Source organism: Petromyzon marinus, unplaced genomic scaffold (genome assembly GCF_048934315.1).
Source record: "Petromyzon marinus isolate PM22_M1 ecotype Great Lakes invasive population unplaced genomic scaffold, UKy_Petmar_22M1.pri1.0 PM_Scaffold_3, whole genome shotgun sequence".
NCBI lineage: Eukaryota > Metazoa > Chordata > Hyperoartia > Petromyzontiformes > Petromyzontidae > Petromyzon > Petromyzon marinus.
In genome coordinates this window covers 185,566-209,182 of record NW_027423279.1, presented here as the reverse complement: position 1 = coordinate 209,182, position 23,617 = coordinate 185,566, and the positions used below count along the sequence as shown (strand labels likewise).

Sequence of the window (23,617 nt, the reverse complement as noted above, 5' to 3'; positions counted from 1 at the left end):
GTCGCTGTGTGTGGAGTCGCTGTGTGCAGAGTCGCCGTGTGCGGAGTCTCTGAGTGCGGAGTCCCTGTGTGCAGAGTCGCTGTGTGTGGAGTCGCTGTGTGCAGAGTCGCTGTGTGTGGAGTCGCTGTGTGTGGAGTCGCTGTGTGCAGAGTCGTTGAGTGTGAAGACGCTGAGTGTGGAGTCGCTGTGTGCAGAGTCGCTGAGTGCAGAGTCTCTGTGTGTAGAGTCGCTGAGTGCAAAGTCGCTGAGTGCAGAGTTGCTGAGTGCGGAGACGCTGAGTGCGGAGTCGCTGTGTGCAGAGTCGCTGAGTGCGGAGACGCTGAGTGCGGAGACGCTGAGTGCAGAGTCGCTGAGTGTGGAACCGCTGATAGCAGAGCTGCTGAGTGCAAGATAGGTGGGGTGCAGAATAGACAAGCGCGGGGAGAAGTCAAGTGTATGTGACCGTAAAGAAAAGAGATATAGGAGTGCCTACAACTGGCGCGAGACAGCAGAAATAAAGTGTAAGCAGGTGACTTATTACTCCGTGTCGGTGTGAGGATTTTTTAAAGACACTAGACTATATAGCAGTGTACACTACACTACTATACACTACACTACTATATACTACACTGCTATCCACTAAACTACTATATACTACACTATACACAACACTACTATATACTACACTATACACAACACTACTATATGCTACACATTTGGCTCTATGGAGGCCCGTGGTTAAGTGATTAGTCGTGAACAGGGGTGCTCGTTAAGAGGGGTTCTAATCTCCTGTGAAAACACATGCGGTGATTTTTTTAAATGGTCGCTGTCATCGTGGCCATCATCATCATTATCATCCTCGCTTCGGCAACCCAAAGCCCCCGGTCGGTCAGTCCGCATTTGCTGGGAAGTCGCTCCCTCTCACACGAACCGTCGTGTCGGGACAATGGCGCCGTGGGAGATGCGCTGAGCGGCTGAGCAAACCGTTCATTGCCCGAGGCCGAGCGGCCGGGTTTGAGGAGCAAAGAGGACAAACGAGCAGGCCGGTGAGTGGAGCGACCGTGACCACCTACCGCCCCCCCCCCCTCCCCCTGTCACATGCATTCCACTCACGGCAGCGGTCGGGAGTCCTCCACTTGATGCACACGCCGGCCTCGTTGCAGACCTGGGCGTACGCAGCCACCGCAGTGCAGAAGCACTCGCAGTCGCTGCCATCGCATGCGCACGAGTCGTGAATGCACGCCTCCAGGAACGGCGCATGGTCCACCTGGGTCAGGACAAGGGGAGCGAGGTGATATTGGAAATCCGCGATCAGTCGCCGACAGAAAGACAAGGGAGAGGCGCAGCCACGTCAGGTGTCGAGGACGTCCACAAAACAACAACAACCGCCGTTCACCACTAAGTGGCGGTGACGTCACCACGTCAGGTGAAGAAACGGGACTCTCCGGAAGACAGCGCTGTCTTCCGGACAGTCCTGTTTCTTCACCTGAGGAAGGCTACTTGTGTTGTGGCCAAAACGTCGTGAGAATTTATTCTGTTATTATTTTTTAATTATTATTTTATCTCCATTCTACGTGACTTTACCGAAAGAACCCAGAAGATGAATCCCTGCAGTCACGAAAGCTTTAAATCGAAATATAATTGTGGCTGTGTCGGGTGGTGGCGGATTTAACGACACATTTATATTCACACGATCTAGCCCAAAAAAAACCATATAGTTGTATGGTGCACACTACCATGGCCACGGGGAAACCACAGACAAGCAGGAAGGCAGCCAGAACCAGTGTCAACAATTGCCTAAGCTCTGTGGTCATATATTTGGGTGTCTATTTATATCATTGACCCCTCCACTTGCTCCTCATGCCTTCTCATCGTGGACCATCGACGACCCACGGGTAGTGGGTCGTGGCATGAGCTGAAGACGTCACTGGCGAGGACGTAACACTGGCGCAGCGCCCACGCTTGGCGGTGCGGATTCTGCTGGCAAGGCTCCGCCGCCTCTGTCATGGCGGCGCAGCTCTCCTTTATCCTCCAACTGTTGCCGAACGCCAGCACGGACGCGGCCGTGGAGCCGTCGGCCGCTGTCAAGTCGTCGCTGTCGCGCCCATTGTAGTTGCCGCAGAGGCCGCACAGGGTGCTCTGGGGTGGGGTGTGGGGGGGGTCGGGAGCGGGGTGGCACCGAGCCGTGAGCGAAACGAAGCCGAGAGTTTACGACTCCCGGGCAGCCCAAAGGGGGTGACCCCCTCGGATTCGCGAGAGAAACTGTATCAACTTGAACTCGTTTGATCCTAATCTAATGATTATAATTATCCGGTGGCTTCCGGTGGGGAGGGAGGGTGCAGATTTTCATAAATGTCGGAAAATCACCAAACATCATAATTTAAAATAACCTCATTTTGGGCATTCTTGTATGACATAACTTTTTTTAGGTGTTGCCGTATGTTTTCAGCGTTTACTATCGTAGTGTAGTAGTATAGTAGTTTAGCATAATAGTGTAGTAGTAGTATAGCAGCATACTAAAGTAGTATAGTAGTGTAGTAGTAATGTAGTAGTATAATAGTGTAGCAGTATACTATAGTAGTGTGATGGGACTTTGTAGGATGAACGTTGAGAGATTTATAAGGGGCACGGGATGACCAATAAGGTCTGAATTGGTCTGTAATAAGGTAGGGCACTAATAAGGTGTTGACAGGTATGAATCTAAGATCGGCAGTTCATGCGCATGTGGAGGAGTAAAGTACGCAGCTCCGATCTCTTCCGGGACATCTCGCCGGTGTAGGACTTTCTAGAACTCCCCTCTAAGAGGCCGTTCCGTCGGCATGGTTATAAGCAACCATTTGCAGTGCTCCACAATTCTCTTTGTCCCTAACACCTCTCTTTGTCCGGGCAGTTGGCTCGGCAGTTGAGCGAGTGGCTCGCAATCGAAAGATTGCAAATCTCTGGTTGGGAGGTGACAACTCGGCCTCCATAATCCGTCTGGGATCTATATGCTGATTAAGACTCTTTGGGGAAGTCTGAATAATCATTTGAGTAGGATAAAAGTGTGGGTTTTTTTATTTAAAAAATACAGTGAGGGAAAATAGTATATGATCCCCTGCTGATGTTGTACGTTTGCCCACTGACAAAGAAATGATCAGTCTATAATTTAAAAGTTAGGTTTATTTGAACAGTGAGAGACAGAATAACAACACCAAAATCCAGAAAAACGCATGTCAAAAATGTTATAAATTGATTTGCATTTTAATGAGGGAAATAAGTATTTGACCCCTCTGCAAAACATGACTTAGTACTTGGTGGCAAAACCCTTGTTGGCAATCACAGAGGTCAGACGTTTCTTGTAGTTGGCCACCAGGTTTGCACACATCTCCGGAGGGATTATGTCCCACTCCTCCTTGCAGATCTTCTCCAAGTCATTAAGGTTTCGAGGCTGACGTTTGGCAACTCGAACCTTCAGCTCCCTCCACAGATTTTCTATGGGATTAAGGTCTGGAGACTGGCTTATAATCTCTCGCTCACCTCCATCTAACAATAATAAGCGGAATAATTAGTATTATTCTACACGCACAGGTTTCGCTCTCCCCGTTGAAAAGACAGAACAACTCGGACACGCGATTAATAGTAGACGAGTGGGAAAGGAAGTAGGAAAATGATCCCGGTGCCAACAGCTGCCCAAGCCCTACGGACCTCGATGTGTTAATGTTTTTCAGCTAATTATTAAGTGCTTATACACATATACACAAAGACAACCCATGTGCCCGAGAGGGCAACAACAACAACACCACTACCCCATGCAGATCGAAACAGATGGCTATTAATCCACGTGCTCCACTGCCAACTCTTGGCGAGCCAGGGTGTGGATCCTCCTCAACGCCGCATCCTAGGGGAAGGGATATTCGCAACATCTGTGTGGTGATCCGCCAAACCCTCGCTGCTGCCTCCACGGAGCTTGATCACACCGCGGGGGAGGCAGCCACGTCCAGCAGCAGCATAGCAACCACCGTCCATTTCTATCTCCTGTACATTGCACCACCTTGGCTTTGGCCCTGACCGTGTACTTGGAGTCGACCTGTGACGAAGATGCTTGTGCGCTGGTCCCACGTGACCATGACGCCACCACCACCTCCAGCACCATCACCACCAACCACCACCAAAATCACCACCAACACCACCACCGCGACGCTGACCTTGTACTTGGAGTCGACCTTGACGAAGATGCTCGTGCGCCGGTCCCACATGACCATGATGCCGATGCCGGTCTGCACGATGCGGTAGAGCCCCACCGAGTGGATGGTCAGGTCATCCACCATCGCCGGGATCTCTCCGGCCACGGGCACCACCATCACCTCCCCGGCCACCATGTGAACCTCCACGTTGTAATCCTGTAGTGGACGAGGAAGGGAGAGAGGGAGGGAGAAGACGGAGGGAGGTGAGGGGGGGGGGGGTTACAGAGGGAGGTGAGGGGAGGGAAAGTTTGAAGAGGGAGGGAGACGACAGAAAGAGCCCAGTGGCCAAGCACATTCGGCATGGACCCTGATGCCAGGGAATAAACTAAACTGGCGATGGGGGTGAGGAAACCTGTCGTCTAAACTTCCTGGACCTCCCCTGGCCCGTGGATACCGCGAACTTTTGCACTCCCTCGTTTGCACACTCAATTGCTATGCCAAGAACAAAGAGCCAGCGAAGACTTACTCTTTGGTTCTATTCGGTAAAGTCACGTAGGTAAAAAATAAAACAACAAAAATCACGACGTTTCGCCACAACACAAGCGGCCTTCATCACAAGCGGCCTTCATCAGGTGATGAAGGCCGCTTGTTTTGTGGCCGAAACGTCGTGATTTTTGTTGTTTTATTTTTTACCTACGTGACTTTACCGAATAGAACCAAAGAGTATGGATCCTTGCAGTCACGAAAGCTTCAAATCTAGAACAGCGTAGACTTATCGAAGAAACCAATCGACTCGCGCGTACACCGAGACGCGCAAGCTCATCAACTCGCAGCGCTTGGAAAGCTCGCGCTTAACCCAGCCCGCGTCGCAGCGCGGTCAGCCAGCCATTGGAGTGGCTCTTGACTTCACCTTGATGTAGAAGCGGATCGCCTTGGAGCAGCTCGAGTCCACAGCGCTGCAGTCCTTGCCGGTGATGATCTGAAAGTTGCCCTCGGCTGTGGAGCAGTAGTCCTGGTCGGCACAAAGCGAGCGCAATTAGGTGATCCATCCATCCAATCGTCGTGCATCCCTCCGTTCGTCCATAGGTAAATCCGTCCATTATGTGCGATCATTCTCCCCCACCCAGTTGTGGCGCTGCCTGCTGTAAAGTGTATAGTGTACTATACACTATACAGTAAACATTACTATACACCACTATACGCTACACTACACACTATACTATACACTACACTATACACCACTATACACTACACTACACTATACACTACACTATACACTACACTATACACTACACTATACATTACTATACACCACTATACACTACACTATACACTACATACTACACTATACAGTAAACATTACTCTACACTACTATACACTACACTACACCACTACACTATACACTACCTTATACTACCACTACACACTGCCTTATACTATTATACACTACACAAGTATACTACACTACATACTACACTATATACTACACTATACACTACTGTACTACACTGCTATACACTACACTACTATACTACACTTTACACTATACACTACACTACATACTACACTTTACACTATGTACTACACTACACTATATACTACACTACATACTACACTTTACACTATGTACTACACTACACTATATACTACACTACATACTACACTTTACACTACATACTACACTACACTATATACTACACTACACTATATACTACACTACTATACACTACACTATACACTCCACTACTAAACACTACACTACTATACACTACACTTAACACTGCTATACACTGCACCACTGTACTACATATTCTTGGTTCTTTCGGTAAAGTCACGTAGAAGGGAAATAATAAAATAATAAAAGTATAAAATAATAAAATTCTCACGACGTTTCGACTGCAACACAAGCAATCATTATCAGGTGTCAAAACCACAGCAAGAACATTTGAAAGAAAAAACGCCACTTTTTTCAAATTTTCTTGCTGTGGGTTTCACACCTGTTGATTATTGCTTGTGTTGCAGTCGAAACGTCGTGAGAATTGTACTATTTTATAGTTTTATTGTTGTATTGTTTCCCTTCTATGTGACTTTACCGAAAGAACCAAGAATATGAATCCCTGCAGTCACGAAAGCTTTAAATAATTTTTTTACTATACTACACTTTAGACTATGTACTACACTACACTATATACTACACTACATACTACACTTTAGACTGTGTACTACACTACACTATATACTACACTACATACTACACTTTACACTGTGTACTACACTACACTATATACTACACTACTATACACTACACTATATACTACACTTTACACTATGTACTACACTACACTATATACTACACTAAATACTACACTACACTATATACTACACTACTATACACTACACTACTATACACTACACTACTAAACACTACACTATACACTCACTACTATACACTACTAAACACTAGACTACTATTCACTACACTTAACACTTCTATACAATACACTACTATACTACACTTTACACTATGTACTACACTATATACTACACTACTATAGACTACACGATACACTACACTACTATACACTACACTACTAAACACTACATTACTATACACTACACTAAACACTACTATACACTACACCACCATACTACACTTTACGCTATGTACTACACTACACTATATACTACACTACTATACACTACACTATATACTACACTACTATACACTACACTATATACTACACTTTACACTATGTACTACACTACACTATATACTACACTAAATACTACACTACACTATATACTACACTACTATATACTACACTACTATACACTACACTACTAAACACTACACTATACACTCACTACTATACACTACTAAACACTAGACTACTATTCACTACACTTAACACTGCTATACAATACACTACTATACTACACTTTACACTATGTACTACACTATATACTACACTACTATAGACTACACGATACACTACACTACTATACACTACACTACTAAACACTACATTATTATACACTACACTAAACACTACTATACACTACACCACCATACTACACGTTACGCTATGTACTACACTACACTATATACTACACTACTATACACTACACTATATACTACACTACTATACACTACACTACTATACACTACACCACTATACACGACACTACTATACACTACACTATACACTACTAAACACTACACTACTATACACTACACTACAATACACTACACTAAACACTACTATACACTACACTATACACTACTATACACTACACCACTATACTACACTTTACACTATGTAATACACTACACTATACACTACACTACTATACACTACACTACTAAACACTACTATACACTACACCACTATACGCTACACTATACACTACTATACGCTACACCACTATACTACATTTCTTTTGAACTGCTTGTTGTGTTTAGTTTGTTGTCCTTACCCCGCACCTCCAATTAGCACGGTTGGCTAAGTACGGTGCGAAAGAAGTTCAACACACATGTAGAAATGTCGATGTTTGTAAGTCCCGACCAAAAACCAGTTTCCTCTCATGCACTTTGATCCTCTGGCTCTTCTTCTGCCCTTCACACCCCCCCCCCCCCCGGTTCATGCTTATTCTTCTTTGTGCGTGGCACCTCGAGATTTTATCGTGAAAGGCGCCTGATAGTCACAAATTATTGTTACGGATTCATTATGAATTAATGAATTCACTCGCCCGACGTCAGTCCGTGGCGTGCGTGAGCAAGGCGCGTCCGTTCTGGTGCCCACCTGCACGATGCTGGAGTCGCAGTTTCCGTCGAAGACGAACCTCTTGCCGTCGAAGGTGATGTAGTGGCCGTCCCCGTACATGCGGCACGTGCCAGGGCGCTCGGCCGAGTTGCAGCTCCACGCGCCGCTGCCGCTCGTGCTGCACCCGCGCACGCGCGCGACGTCTCAAAGGGAGGGGGCGGCGAGCCCTTCAAACCACTTAGCCCAATATTTTCTCTCGGAATAACAACATTTTTTATATCCCAACGGGTATTTGGTCAAGTCTAAGGAGACTCAAAAGTAGGTGGCTTCCGCGCCACCCGGATATGACGTCACAGGCCGGTCCCGGCTGCTTTCACAATGTCACGGATGCCCCGTCCTCGCAAATCGGATACCTTTAATTCTCCCATAAATGGCAGAAACAGTAGACGCGTCGCTTGCCCGTGTGTATTTTTCCTCCTTATCAGCCACATTCAACGGGGTTTAAACGGTACAAAATTCACCAACGCACTTAATAATTATACAAAAGCTCGCTGCGCCAAAATGACACTGGAAACTGGACCATGTCCAAACGTGCTCGGAGTCTTGTCGGAAGACGCGCCGTAATTCAAGTTTCTACGTCCTAAACCTATGCAGGTGAAGAAATGCTGTTGTCTTTCCCCCCCCCCCCCCCACCACAAAGCGGTAGCCATCTTAACGCGCAGCCACCAGGCTCGGGACAGCCGCGCCGCGCTAAGCCCCCACTTGCTCACCACACGTTGCAGTCCACCTTGATTGTATCCCCCTTGCCATAGACAATGCCGTGGTGCCGGCACGGGCAATCCTCCGCGGGATACAGTTGCCGTTGTCGTCTGGGATTGAATCCATCCCCGCATGGGCAGTCCGATTCGCACGGCGGCTAAGACGGAGGCCGAGAAGTGGGGCAAACAACAGAGGAAGAGTAAGAAGCCGGGGATTCGCCTTTCGCTCCGAGCCATCCATTGCGCAATGCCTGTGCTACTAGTCTGGCCAAGAGGGCATCGAAGAAGGTCGCTTTTTCCTCTCCATGTCAAAGTCCGTCTTTAACGCCGAGCAATTATCACTGTCGCACGAAGGACACTTTTCGGCTAAGGTTTTCCCCTGCTGATGTCGTGGCTGTAGTGGAGTGCCCAGTGACTGCCTCACTGCTGCAGCAGAGAGAATTCGGAGTGAATCAAGTTGTCACGGGGGGCGATCGATGCTCCAGCACTCACCGATTCACTCCAGTCAGCTCCTGATTGCTCACCGGCAGTCAGTCGCCTGCTGGTCGCTCTTCTATCGCTACTACTACCGTGGTTACTCGTTCCCGTGAGCTTCACTCGCCCGTGTTGAAGACTCTATCTCTACTGGACACTAACCGTTTCGTCCCGTCCATACTGTGTTCAACCACCACCATCACACAGGTCAAAGAGCTTGTGCCCTGAAGCATACGATTATCACTGTTGCTAAGCACAGACCAAATAGCTTAAAAGCCAGTAAAGGACATTTGCTAAAGTCTGAATTCATATCCCACGGTTTAATACTTTATGTCCCCATGCTCAATGCATGACATGGGCAAAGGACAAAGCTACCCGAGTGGCATGGAACAGGTAGTAAGCCACTTTGGTCTGCGCTATTTCTAAAGAAGAGTAGCAAAGCGACGCTAACTTTATCCTCTTAAGCCCTCTTGTCGTGGCCAGCAGCCCTCAGACATTGGCTATTTAACTGCTGAATCATATTGCTGATGCTGCTACTGCTGCTGCTGCGATCATACAAGAGAGCATAGAACAGAACCCTCTGAGTGGTGGGTGAAAGCCAACCCCGTGGGCTGTGTCTAAGGGGGGGTCGAGTGTACTCACGCAGGGCAAGTTGATGGTCTGGCAGGTCCTCTCGCAGGCCTTCGTGTGGCTCCTGCCTCTCAGGGCGCTGCCATCGACCAGGAGTTGGAGGGCATTTTCGACCTCTGCCCAATGACATTTCACCATGGAGGACGTCAAATACAAAATATCCCGTGCCGCCATTCGCGAAAAGAGTAGCAGGCCAATGCGCACGCTGGGCACGTCAAAAACACAAATTTGCCAATTTCGAACACAAAAAAATTGACCGCAAATTACTCGATTAGCATCACAATGACAACAGCCGCTATTTGCCACTAAGTGGCGGTGACATCACCATGGCGCTTGTGCCAGGCTATGTGCACGTTAAGGCCATCATGTGAGGTGTGTTGAACGCTACCCGCCGGCAGGAGGCCATGGGACAGACCCTCCTGGCACCATGAGAAACGGTGCGATTGCCAAAGGTGTTCGTGATTTAATTCTGTTCGTTGAGATGGGCCGAGGTTGCCCGGGAGGGAGGTAATTCTACTGTTGAGCGGTGCGAGGGAAGAAGCGGACAGAGAAGTGGACGTGACCTGCAGTGTGGTGAGTGGGTGGGTTGCTGAGTTGGGTGGTGAGTGTGGGGAGAGCGGCAGTGTGGCGGTTAGCGTGCTGCGCTATGGACCCGGCGACCCGAGTTTGATTCCCGCTCACGACCAATAACGCTGGTGAATATCTGAATCGGTCCTGGGCCTCTCCTAGGTCGACTCAGCTGTGCTGGCCTTGCTGACAGTACTTACCCAACAACAGCACATTAAGGCTATGTGGGGGGTCTTTTTTGTCTTTGAATTAGTAAGCGAGCGAACGAGTTGGTTGAGTGAGTGAGTGAGAAAGTTAACAAGTGAGCGAGTAAGTTGTGAGCCGTGGTGGTGGTGGTTGATGCGGTCTGTGAGGGCAGGCAAACTTACGGAGGGGGCTTTCACGTCGCATTCTTCCGCCTGCGGTCACGCGGGGATACAGAGAGCGCCAGACATCGGTGAGAACCTCGCGTGGTGGCAGTGTGGTCAATGGTATCGTTTGTGGTGTTGGTGGTGGGGGGGGGGGATTGGCGCTGCAGGACTCACCGAGCATGGTGATGGGGTTTTCGCACCTGAGAACTCCGTACTCGCAAGCACTGCCAAGGAGACACATCAACATGGTGTGGTTAAAGCTCTCATGTGTACTAATTCACCCCCCCCCCTCCCCTCCCTGGGAAAGTGACATGGCCCGGCTAGAAAAAAAAGCCAAAAATCGATTATTTCAATTGTTGGTAAGGACAATCCTTAGAGCAAGCCAAGGCACGTGCAAATGGCGCGGCGATGTCGCGTCATTTGCACGTGTTATTTATTGAATGTCACGCCGCCACAAAGGCATCATTTGCCCAGGCCCCTGGCCCTGCTTGGCAGATGTTTCAGCTATAGCTCGGCACTTGCTAACGGCCAGTGGGGGGAAAAAAATCCCACCTATACCGCGAAGGGTCACTCTGCTCTGGCTCGGCTCAGATGCGGCAGTGGAAAAGGCCCATGAAGGCGACCATTCATACCATGGCTAGATCGCTGACCCAGTAGAATTTCCCAGGCGGGACAATGTCGTGACCTGTGTAGCATGGGCACTCGATGCCCGGAACACACTCTCCCTCGTGGTCCATGAAAGTCCCCTCTGCACACACGCAGCCTGTGGGTTACAGAGAGAAGGAGAAGGTCAGAGGAGGAGGGCCAGAGAGCGGTGCCAATGTAGAGGCTCAGTTTCAGTTTCTTTATTTTGGTATAGCCCTGTGAGCCATTCGGCTCTTGAATCGGGTGCAACCACAACAAACAAAAAAACAAAAACACGAACAAGAAAAACATCTTAAAGTGACTATGTGTGACTGTGCAAACAGAAAATCCATGAAAAAAACAGCAAAAATATTCCTGAGAAAAGCACCGTACACCAACGCTGTGTGCAAAAAATCCCAGTGGGATGCAAGTCAAACAACAACAACAACAACCACAAGACAACTTAGATTAAGGCCATCAGTCTAACTCCGTACTACAACAAAAACAAACATGTCCAAACCCAAAAACTTTTCGAAATCACGAAAAATAAAGCCATAATTGCAACGTAACAGTGATCATAGGGACTATGACCGGATTTTTACAATAAACTACATAAATAACATGTAACACCAAATCCTAGAGCCATAGCTGGCTGCATGAGTTACTCCACAACAACAGAAGCATCAGTCGGAGTATCAAATTTTTCAATGCACCTTTAAGATCAGCACGCTAAATCAAAATACAGAAAATACTTTGCTGCGTCATTGGGAGCAAAAACATTTTATTTCATTTTACGCCAATGAATAGCAGTGGCAGCTAGGGGTGTACAACTCCTCTAGAGCAGTTTTGAGAGAAGATCTCATTGGTAGCGATTCAAGTTGCAGTTTATTGGCAATAGCATTCCAGACCCTGGGGGCATCAATAGCAAAGGCCCTTCCCTCCAGTTTTTGTACGGCAATAGGGAATTTGAAGCTGGTATATGAGCGAAGACCTGAGGTCAAATTTGTTCTTTGAAACAGAGAGGAGATCCAGAAGCTAGTCTGCGGATTTTTTTGTAAGTACATCGTGAATAATTAAGATCTGGTGCACAAGCCGTCGAACATTAAGAGATGTTACATTTGACCCAATGTAGATATCACAGTGGTGAGACCTATATGGGCAGTTCAATGTAAATCTTAAGGCCGAGTGACAAATTGAGTCAAGCGTCTTCAGTACAGTACTTGGGGCTGATTTATACACGATGTCACAGTCGTCAAGTAGAGGCAGTATGGTAGCGTTTATCAATTCCAAACGGAACATTGGGGGGAAGCAGTGCTTGTGTCGATACAGAAAATCTAATTTTAAACAATGGAGCGAGTTTGTGAAATCCGACCCACGGCAACCACCCCCCCCCCCCCTCTGGCCCACCCAACTACCCAGCAGTGTCAATGAGTTAAGTCTGTCGGGCAGGTTACAAAGCAGTGGGTAAACGAGCATAATATGAATGTGATGATAATATAGGACCCTGCCTAATATAGGACCTTGGTTCTGGCTCCTTGTTGCTGGAGGTTGGAGGTGGGGGTGTCTTGTCCTTCGATCCAGTTGGTTCTTGAGGAGGAGGGCCACTCTCTTCAGGAGCTGGCTTTGTTGGCTTTTCCTCAACCGGGGGTTTCGGTGTCACTATGAAAGAAAAGCAAGGGATGGATGTTGACATAATTAAGATTGCTCATGCATTCTCAATAACTCCTTGTAAAATGTTGTAAACAACCTTCAGACGATACTTTTAATCTGCATCTCAAATGAGTTACTTGGAAGTGTTCCAAAATAATGTACAGCTTTGCCAATCCACTGTTCAATTAAAGCCTCCCCAAGTTGTCTGGGTTTGTGGGATTGTTTGACCGCGCTTCATCATTTTCTTTAGTGTGAGTGTGGGAATCATGGACGGGGAAGCATGGAAGTACAGCACAATAAAGGGTTCTGGCATTCTGCCCTCTGTATTCCACATTGTAAATATTCAGCCTTATGACATCGATTATGCAGGTAGTCACCCATCTAAAATCATCCATGCGTCACCATGTTTAGTTTCTAGCATCTAACGAATTCAGTCACATTCTGTGTGATTTGAACCTAAGCACTATACATCCTGTATATATACTCTGACAAAATGAACACACCTGGCCCTTCTGCGGGCGATGGTCCTGGCTCCTTGTTGCTAGAGGTTGGAGGGTGGGGTGACTTCTCCTTCGATGGAGTTGGTTCTGGAGGAGGTCCACTTTCTTCTGATGCTGCCTTTGTTGGCTTTTCCTCAACCGGGGGTTTCGGTGTTACTTTGAAAGAAGAGAAAGGGATAGATCTTGAAAGAATGTACATTTAAAAGACGTGGGAGCATGGACGTACAGCACAAAAAATTAGTTTAGCATTCAGACCTCTGCAGCCTAAAACTTTCAGTTTATAAATCATGTTAACTGCCGTGGTCACTCATTCATACCATCCAGTTACAATCATACTTCGCCTCTGAGATCTAAAAATGTAGTCGCATTTTGCGTGAATTGATTATGAGTATTATACATCCTGTGTATATATATTCTTAGAGCATGGACACACCTGACCCTTCTGGGTTTGAGGGTCCTGGCTCCTTGATGCCAGAGGTTGGAGGTGCGGGTATCTTGTCCATCGATGCAGTTGGTTCTGGGGGAATAGTGCAAACCTCACTGATTGGCTGTGCCAGGTGGTGGTGCATTTAAAGACACATTTACCTGATCTAAAAAAAACCTCAATTTTGAATGATGGCATTTAATATATTATCCATGTGATTTTGCAACTAATTCCAGAATGGTATCTGGGCTTGCTTTAGATGGAGTTGGTGCAGGGGGTTCACCTGCTCTGGAGCAGCAGAATCTGACCTTGAAGTTGTAACATGGCAAATAGTCCTGATCGTTATTAGAGCATTTCAAGCCTGTGGTCTGGTCACAAGTGATCGTCTGGCCTAATTCCTCCCATGGGGTATTCGGGAATCTTTCTGCTTTGCAGTCAAATTTTTCCACTGATGAGTCAGGCAGACAGACCTCTCTCCCCGAGTCTATAATCTTTTGGTAGGATTCCTCATCTCCGCCATTTTCTTCATCAGGATATTGATCATCGTACCAGTCAGACCAGCCTAAAGCACAATCTTCTGTAAACATAGAACATTAATCAGTGATGAAATTCAAACAGATTATGGAAAATATTTAAACCATATGTATGCATTAAAACAGGCCTCAAGACTATCTTACCACACTCCAATCCTTACCTTGTTTGGTGGGTGTTTCATTTGGTTTTGTAGCCTCAATTGGTTGCTGTGTTGCAGGCACAATCAATTCTGCAAAAAATATAAGTGAATTATGGTGTGTATCGCGTAAAATAATACACATAATCATCATCACTGAATATTACATCTCCCAAAATAATGTTTGTTAGGACAGGTAAGCAGTTATGAGTTTCTATTGATTGCATTGAAGTGGACCCATCCAAATGTTGGGTTTACAAATTGAAATGGATGCTGCATCATTTGACCAAATGGCTGCCTTTTTACAACATTCGATTTTGTTAAAAACGTTCTAAACATTGACTCATAGAGACGCATGGAATGGGGGAATAATAACTTCAGAAAATTAGTATCTGGAGCACTGTTAACATCAGCAATTGGGAAATTAGCCAGGTGTAGTGTGTGTATTAAATACGTGTATACCTGTAGCATGATGTTTATCTATGTAGCTTGCATACACGGGCAATGTATTTTACTTGAATTTGTTTACTTTTCAAACGTCTATTATTTTAACGTGGATTATAACCTATCATGTGAAGTCACAAAACGTGTTTAATCTAATTTAAAGTGTTTTTGATCTCACGTGTTTCGAATATATTCATAAGTCAAATATTAGAAAAACTGCCCAAGCATTATGCTTATTTCCCAAAGTATCGGTTTTCAATGTTGAGTAAAAGCTGTCTTTGATCTCAATAAAGGTACAATACTTCTGATTGGTGGAATGTTTACAAGGTGAAGGACGGTCATGTTACTGACGTGATTTATTTTAACTAGAAGATAATTGATGTTGTTCATGTTCCCATTGTCATAGTTACCTTCACCGATAGTGATGATCTCTTTAGGCACTGGTGGGGACTTTGGTTTCCTTTTCGTTGTTTCCGGAGCAGCTGCTGTTGGTGGTTTCTCAGGGGCCCCTTTGGTTGGGGCCTGAGTAATGGGTGGTGGAGGGGGGCCACCTGATTTGGAGCAGCAGAATCTGACCTTGTAGTTGTAACATATAAACATGCCTTGATCGTCATGAGAGCATTTCAGGCCTGTGCTCTTGTCACATGTGATCGTCTGGCCCAATTCCTGCCATGGGGTATTAGGGAATCTCTCTGCTTTGCAGTCATTTTTTTCCACTGATGAGCCAGGCAGACAAACCACTTTCCCTGAGGTTATGACCTTCTCGTATGATTCATCATCTCCACCATTTTCTTCATCAGGATATTGATCATCGTACCACTCAGACCAGCCTGTAGCACAGTCTTCTTCTGCAAAGATACATTCTCAATCAGTCTTCAAACGGTTACAATGTATATATGAACTCCATTTCTCTAAGATAATGTTCTGACAGCTATAAAATGCATCATACCTATGAATGCGCCGTTGGTAGGAGTGTACAGCGAAATATGTATTTACGTACAGCAAGGATACAGTGAGCCTCTTAATCATGAAAGGACTGTACATAGAGCTGCCGAATTTTCGTTGAGTATCAACCCGAAAGACTGATGAGCTGCAATACCCCTTCTGTTAGCACCACCTTCTTTTACGAAGATACGGTCACTCAATAACTCTGACACAGAGTGACCTACTGCTTCGTAAGTTCCTCCTATTCTGCTACCAACCCAGCCTAGAGTCTGTGAGTCATACCCTCTTCCAGTAAATGAGCCAAGGTTGGGACCAGAACACTGTAAAGTGGTACAAAAGCCCAAATTAAAATGCTTCAGGACACTAGCATAGTCTTTTTGCAACCGGGAATGTCCCGGCACAACCAGAACAACTGGTTGCTTTGACTGAACATATGATGTATTCATAATAAAGGTTTTTGGGTTAGATCGCGTTATTTATAAATGTGTGGTAACCCTCCACCACCCGACACAGCCAATCAGCAAAAAGTGTCACGTTGAGAAAAGACAAATAGTTCACTACTTTAGCCCACCGGTGTGTTGAAGAGTGAATCCACAACATTTACAGTTTGAGTACGACGTTTCGCTGGTAATTACATCCAGCATCATCAGGGAATTCGCCAGAATGGCAAAGCCCTCACTTGATCCCGGTCTTAAATAGAGCAGCAGGGTGACATCATATTTTAACTCATTCAGGTGCAGTGATTTGAGGCAGAGGGGGGGGTATTGTAATTATATAATCGATTGGTAATCAGTCAATGGTTATGATTAGTAATGAGTTGTAGATTAGTATTAGTTACGTGTGTTTGTGTGATTATATGCTATGTTAGTAATACGTTAATTAGTATGTGTTTCCCCTATAAGGAATTGTAATATGTATTATTTAATAATACGCTTCCAAGCCGCACTAATCCTGTAGCTGATCCTAAGTAGTGTACCTTTATTATGAATCATAGTGGACGCGAAAGCCTACGTGTTAAACTGATATGATTGTATGTAATATATTATCCACATGTGATCTTGCAACTAATTCCACCATGGTACTTGGGCCTGGAGTTGGGGGTGATGGTTCTGGCTCCTTGCTGCTGGAGGTTGGAGGTGGGGGTGGCTTCTCCTTCGATGCAGTTGGTTCTTGAGGAGGAGGGCCACTCTTATCAGGAGCTGGCTTTGTTGGCTTTTCTTCAACCGGGGATTTCGGTGTCACTTTGAAAGAAAAGCAAGGGATGGATGTTGATAGAATGAAGATTGTGCATGCATTCCCAATTACCCCTTGCAAATAGTTGTAAACAACCTTCAGACGATACTTTTAATCTGCATTTCAAATGAGTTACTGGAAAGTGTTCCAAAATAATGTACAGGTTTGCCAATCCACTGTTCAATTAAAGCCTCCCCACGCTGTCTGGTTTTGTGAGGTTATTTGACCGTGCTTCATCATTCTCTTTAGTGCGAGTGTGGGAATTATAGACAGGGAAGCATGGAAGTACAGCACAATAAAGGGTTCTGGCATTCTGCCCTCTGTAGTCCACATTGTAAATATTCAGCCTTATGACATCAATTATGCAGATAAATAATCTTGCAGGTAGTCGCCCATCTAAAATAATTAATGCGTCACCATGTTTTGTTTCTAGCATCTACCGAATTCAGTCACAATCTGTGTGATTTGATCCTAAGCAGTATACATCCTGTATATATATTCTTACAAAATGAACACACCTGGACCTTCTGCGGGCGATGGTTCTGGCTCCTTGTTGCTAGAGGTTGGAGGTGGGGGTGACTTCTCCTTCGATGGAGTTGGTTTTGCAGGAGGAGGGCCACTTTCTTCTGATGCTGCCTTTGTTGGCTTTTCTTCAACCGGGGGTTTCGGTGTTACTTTGAAAGAAGAGAAAGGGATAGATCTTGAAAAAATGTACATTTAAAAGACGTGGGAGCATGGCCATACAGCACAATAAATGAGTTTAGCATTCAGACCTCTGCAGCCTAAAACTTTCAGTTTATGAATCATGTTAGCGTAAGTGGTCACCAATTCATACCATTCAGTTACAATCATACTTCCTCTCTGAGATCTAAAAATGTAGTCGCATTTTGCGTGATTTGATTCTGAGCAATATACATCCTGTGTATATATATTCTTAGAACATGAACACACCTGGCCCTTCTGGGTTTGAGTGTCCTGGCTCCTTGATGCCAGAGGTTGGAGGTGCGGGTGTCTTGTCCTTCGATGCAGTTGGTTCTGTAGGAAAAGTGCAAACCTCACTGATTGGCTGTGCCAGGTGGCGGTGCATTTAAATACACATTTACCTGATCCAACAAAAAATGATGGCATTTAATATATTGTCGATGTGATTTTGCAACTAATTCCAGAATGGTACCTGGGCTTGCTTTAGATGGAGTTGGTGCAGGGGGTCCACCTGCTCTGGAGCAGCAGAATCTGATCTTGTAGTTGTAACATGGCAAATAGTCCTGATCGTTATTAGAGCATTTCAAGGCTGTGCTCTGGTCACAAGTGATCGTCTGGCCCAATTCTTCCCATGGGGTATTCGGGAATCTTTCTGCTTTGCAGTCAATTTTTCCACTGATGAGTCAGGCAGACAGACCTCTCTCCCCGAGTCTATAATCTTTTGGTAGGATTCCTCATCTCCGCCATTTTCTTCATCAGGATATTGATCATCGTACCAGTCAGACCAGCCTAAAGCACAATCTTCTGCAAATATAGAACATTAATCAGTGATGAAATTCAAACAGATTATGGAAAATATTTAAGCCATATGTATGCATTAAATCAGGCCTCAAGACTATCTTTCCACACTCCAATCCTTACCTTGTTTGGTGGGTGTTCATTTGGTTTTGTAGCCTCAATTGGTTGCTGTGTTGCAGGAGCAATCAATTCTGCAAAAAATATACATGAATTATGGTGTGTAATGCAAAAAATAATACACATCATCATCACTGAATATTACATCTCCCAAAATAATGTTTGTTAGGACAGGTAAGTAGTTATGAGTTTCTATTGATTTCATTGAAGTGGACCCATTAAAATGTTGGGTTTACAAACTGAAATGGATGCTGCATCATTTGACCAAATGGCTGCCTTTTTACGTTTGATTTTGTTAAAAACGTTCTAAACATTGACTCATAGGGATGCATGGAATAGGGGAACAATAACTTCAGAAAATTAATATCTGGAGCACTGTGTTAACATCAGCAATTGGGAAATTAGCCAGGTGTAGTGTGTGTATTAAATACGTGTATACCTGTAGCATGATGTTTATCTATATATGTTGCATGGGCAATGTATTTTACTTGAATTCGTTTACTTTTCAAACATCTATTATTTTAACGTGGATTATAACCTATCATGTGCCGTCACAAAACGTGTTTAATCTAATTTAAAATGTTTTTGATCTCACGTGTTTCGAATATATTCATAAGTCAAATATTAGAAAAAACTGCCCAAGCATTATGCTTATTTCCCAAAATATCGGTTTCAATGTTAAGTAAAAGCTGTCTTTGATCTCAATAAAGGTGCAATACTTCTGATTGGTGAAATGTTTACAAGGTGAAGGCCGGTAATGTTACTAACGTGATTAATTTAACTAAAAGATAATTGATGTTGTTGATGTTCCCATTGTCATAGTTACCTTCACCGATAGTGATGGTCTCTTTAGGCACTGGTGGGGACTTTGGTTTCCTTTTCGTTGTTTCCGGAGCAGCTGCTGTTGGTGGTTTCTCAAGGGCCCCTTTGGTTGGGGCCTGAGTAATGGGTGGTGGAGGGGGGCCACCTGATTTGGAGCAGCAGAATCTGACCTTGTAGTTGTAACATATAAACATGCTTTGATCATCATTAGAAAATTTCAGGCCTGTGCTCTTGTCACATGTGATCGTCTGGCCCAATTCCTGCCATGGGGTATTAGGGAATCTCTCTGCTTTGCAATCTATTTTTTCCACTGATGAGTCAGGCAGACAGACCACTTTCCCTGAGGCTATGACCTTCTGATAAGATTCCTCATCTCCGCCATTTTCTTCATCCGGATATTGCTCATCGTACCAGTCAGACCAGCCTGGAGTACAGCCTTCTGCAAAAATATTCTTTATCAGTCTTCAAACTGTTACTATGTTTATATCAACTACATTTCTATAAGGTAATGTTCTGACAGATATCAAATGCATCATACCTACGAATGTGCCGTTGGTAGGAGTGTACAGCGAAATATGTATTTACATGCAGTAAGTATAGTGAGTCTCTTCATCATGAATGGACAGTACATAGAGCTGCCGAATTTTCATTGAGTGTCAACCCGAAAGGCTGGTGAGCTTCCATACCCCTTCTGTTAGCACCACCTACTTTTTGCGAAGATACGGTCGCTCAATTACTCTGACACAGGCTGACCTACTAATCCGTGAGTTCCTCCTATTCTGCTACCAACCCAGCCTAGAGTCTGTGAGTCATAACCTGTTCCAGTAAATGAGCCAAGTTTGGGACCAGAACACTGTAAAGTAGGACAAAAGCCCAAATTTAGAATGCTTCAGGACACTAGCATAGCCTTTTTGAAACCGGGAATGTCCCGGCACAACCAGAACATTTGGTTGCTTTGACTGAAAATAAGATTGTATGTAATATGTTATCCACATTTGATCTTGCAACTAATTCCACCATGGTACCTGGGCCTGGAGTTGGGGGTGATGGTTCTGGCTCATTGATGCCGGAGGTTGGAGGTGGGGGTGTCTTGTCCTTCGATCCAGTTGGTTCTGCAGCAGGAGCGCCACTCTCTTCTCGAGCTGGCTTTGTTGGCTTTTCCTCTACCGGGGGTTTGGGTGTCACTTTGAAAGAAAAGCAAGGGATGGATGTTGACAGAATTCAGATTACTCATGCATTTTCAGTTGAACCTTGTAAAATGTTGTAAGCAACCTTCAGACGATACTTAAAATCTGCATTACAAATAAGTTACTGGAAAGTGATACTAAATAATGTAGAGATCTTTGCCAATACACTGTTCAATTAAAGCCTACCCACGGTGTCTGGCTGGGGGGGTTATTTGACGATGCTTCATCATCCTCTTCAGTGTGAGTTATTGACCGAGGAATGGGGAGCATGGAAGTACAGCATAATAAAGAGGTGTGGCATTCTGCTCTGTGCAGTCCATATTGTAAATATTCAGTCGATGACATCTGTTACACAGATTGTTACCTATCCAAAAACTATCCAGGAGCAAGTCTTAATTAGTTCATGAGATCTAACAAATTAAGTCACGTTGTTTGATTTGATCCTAAGCAGTATACGTCCTGTATATATATAATCTTACAAAAGGAACACACCTGGCCCTTCTGGGGGTGATGGTTCTGGCCCCTTGTTGCTGGAGGTTGGAGGTGCGGGTGTCTTGTCCTTCGATGCAGTTGGATCTGGAAGAGGAGCGCAAACCTTACTAATTGGCTGTGTCGGGTGGTAGCGGAGTTAAAAACTAATTTATATTTATGCGATCTAACCCAGAAAACATCATGGATATGATGATATCAATATATTAACCATGTGCTTTGCAACTAATATTACCAATGTACCTGGGCTTCGTGAAGATGGACTTGGTGCAGGAGGTCCACCTGCTCTGGAGCAGCAGAATCTGACCTTGTAGTTGTAACATGGCAGTCCTCCTTGATCCTCATTTACACATTTCAGTCCTTTATTCTTGTCACAAGTTATTGTCTGGCCCAATTCCTGCCATGGGGTATTGGGGAATCTCTCTGCTTTGCATTCAATGTTTTGCACTGGTGAGTCAGGCAGACAAACCACTTTCCCTGAGGCTATGACCTTCTGGTAAGATTCCTCATCTCCGCCATTTTCTTTATCAGGATATTGCTCATCGTACCAATCAGACCAGCCTGGAGTACAGTCTTCTGCAAAGATACATTTTAAATCAGCCTTCAAACGATTACTATATATATATCAACTCCTTTTTCTCCATGGTGATGTTCTGACAGCTAGAATTTTTATCGAAACTATGAATGCTCCATTGCTATGAGCGTAATACAAACTTTGAATATCATTTTGCACAGGAAGTATACAATGAGTCTCTTCATCCTGAGTTAACCGTACGTAAACCTTTAGAATGTTGTAGAGGCTCAAAGCTAAAGAACAGTGAGCTGCCAACTCCTTCTGTTAGCATGACCCACTTTTACATAGATACGCTGCCTTAATCACCAGCACTGCCCACATAGTTGGTAGTTTCACGCGGTAACAAGGTGAACTACTGCTCGGTAAGTTACTCCTATTCCGCTACGAACACAGCCTAGAGTTCATTAGTCCCACCCTGTTCCAGTAAAATGAGCCAAGTATGGGACCAGAAGACTATAAAGCAGGACAAAATCACACTTTTACAATGCTTCAGGACCCTACAATAGACTTTTGTAACCGGCAATGTCCCGACCCTACCGGAGCATATGGTGGCTTGAATTGAACATATGATTGCATTTAATATATTATCCATATTTGATTTTGCAACTAATTCCAATATGGTACCTGGGCCTGGAGTTGGGGGTGATGGTTCTGGCTCCTTGTTGCTGGAGGTTGGAGGTGGGGGTGTCTTGTCCTTCGCTCCAGTTGGTTCTTGAGGAGGAGCGCCACTCTCTTCAGGAGCTGGCTTTGTTGGCTTTTCCTCAACCGGGGGTTTGGGTGTCACTTGGAAAGAAAAGCAAGGGATGGATGTTGACAGAATTTAGATTGCTCATGAATTTTCAGTTGAACCTTGTAAAATGTTGTAAGCAACCTTCAGTCGATATTTTCAATTTGCATTACGAATAATTTACTTGAAAGTTATACTAAATCATGTATAGCTGTTTGCCAATACACTGCTCAATTAAATCCTCCCCACGGTGTCTGCGTTGGGGGAGTTATTTTACCATCCTTCATCATGCGCTTCAGTGGGGTTTATTGAACGTCCGATGAGGGAACATGGAAGTGCATCACAATTAAGAGGTGTGGCATTCTGCTCTGTGAAGTCTATATTGTAAATATTCAGCCTATGACATCTTCTTCTTTGGTTCTTTCGGTAAAGTCACGTAGAATGATAATAAAATAATAAATTGATAAAATAAAATAACACAATAATATTCTCACGACGTTTCGGCCACAACACAAGCGGCCTTCATCAGGTGAAGGGGGCGAGACTGTCTGGTAGGACAGCGCTGGAGTGAAAGAGCCACGTTCAGATACGGCCTTTAAGCTGTGTGAGAGGAACAAAGCGCCTTGACAAAGGAATTAGCATATAATTTAGCATTGAAATGGCTGAATGATTAGCTTGTGACTGGTCACAGAAATAGCTATGTTAAAAGTTAAAGCATACACACCCGCAGAGGCACCCATTGTTAAAGGGATTAGCATAGAATTTAGCATTGAAATAGCTAAGTTAAGGCATACACATCTTGACAATGGAATTAGCATAGAATTTAGCATTGAGATAGCTGAGTGATTAGCTTGTACCTGCTGCAGAAATAGAGCTTGTACCTGCTTTAGAAATAGCTACGTTAAAGTCAGAGCATACACATTCACCGAGGCCCTTAGTACAAATCAAACAGGAGAATTTAGCATTGAAATAACTAGGCGAATCCAGCATTGAAACAACTGAGTGATTAGCTAGTGACTGGTCAC

At 44.9% G+C, this 23,617-nt stretch overlaps 1 protein-coding gene and 1 long non-coding RNA gene across 3 annotated transcripts; both read right to left on the bottom strand.

Annotated features, from left to right (window-relative positions):
- Positions 1-1,241: 1,241 nt before the first annotated feature.
- LOC142923132 (mucin-2-like) lies at positions 1,242-17,099 on the bottom strand. 2 transcript variants are annotated; one of them, XM_076064075.1, is made up of 14 exons: positions 15,409-17,099; positions 14,579-14,647; positions 13,894-14,461; positions 13,464-13,616; positions 12,831-12,969; positions 11,319-11,449; positions 10,861-10,910; positions 10,705-10,734; positions 9,782-9,885; positions 8,678-8,823; positions 7,947-8,085; positions 5,053-5,154; positions 4,164-4,358; positions 1,242-2,118 (listed from the first exon to the last, which is right to left on the bottom strand). In XM_076064075.1, the coding sequence occupies exons 7-14, from the start codon at positions 10,865-10,867 to the stop codon at positions 1,810-1,812; spliced, it is 1,032 nt and encodes a 343-aa protein (XP_075920190.1). In that variant the 5' UTR covers positions 10,868-10,910; positions 11,319-11,449; positions 12,831-12,969; positions 13,464-13,616; positions 13,894-14,461; positions 14,579-14,647; positions 15,409-17,099; the 3' UTR covers positions 1,242-1,809. The 2 variants fall into 2 exon arrangements, with proteins under 2 accessions (XP_075920190.1, XP_075920189.1); XM_076064074.1 differs by lacking the exons at positions 11,319-11,449; positions 12,831-12,969; positions 13,464-13,616; ... (1 more) ...; positions 14,579-14,647; positions 15,409-17,099 and having other exon boundaries at positions 10,861-11,296.
- A 27-nt stretch (positions 17,100-17,126) lies between these two features.
- Positions 17,127-21,528, bottom strand: LOC116937249 (uncharacterized). Its single transcript, XR_012940537.1, has 4 exons — positions 19,620-21,528; positions 18,800-18,867; positions 18,351-18,682; positions 17,127-18,211 (listed from the first exon to the last, which is right to left on the bottom strand). It is a non-coding gene; the product is annotated as an uncharacterized LOC116937249 (long non-coding RNA).
- Positions 21,529-23,617: the final 2,089 nt, after the last annotated feature.

Excerpts from the sequence above, each read along its gene's own strand:
- LOC142923132 (XM_076064074.1), bottom strand. The coding sequence starts at position 10,933 with ATGTTGATGTGTCTCCTTGGCAGTGCTTGCGAGTACGGAGTTCTCAGG. Across the intron at positions 10,735-10,860 it reads AAACCCCATCACCATGCTCG|GCGGAAGAATGCGACGTGAA; the intron begins GTGAGTCCTGCA and ends GCGTGACCGCAG. Across the intron at positions 9,886-10,704 it reads GCGACGTGAAAGCCCCCTCC|AGGTCGAAAATGCCCTCCAA; the intron begins GTAAGTTTGCCT and ends GTCATTGGGCAG.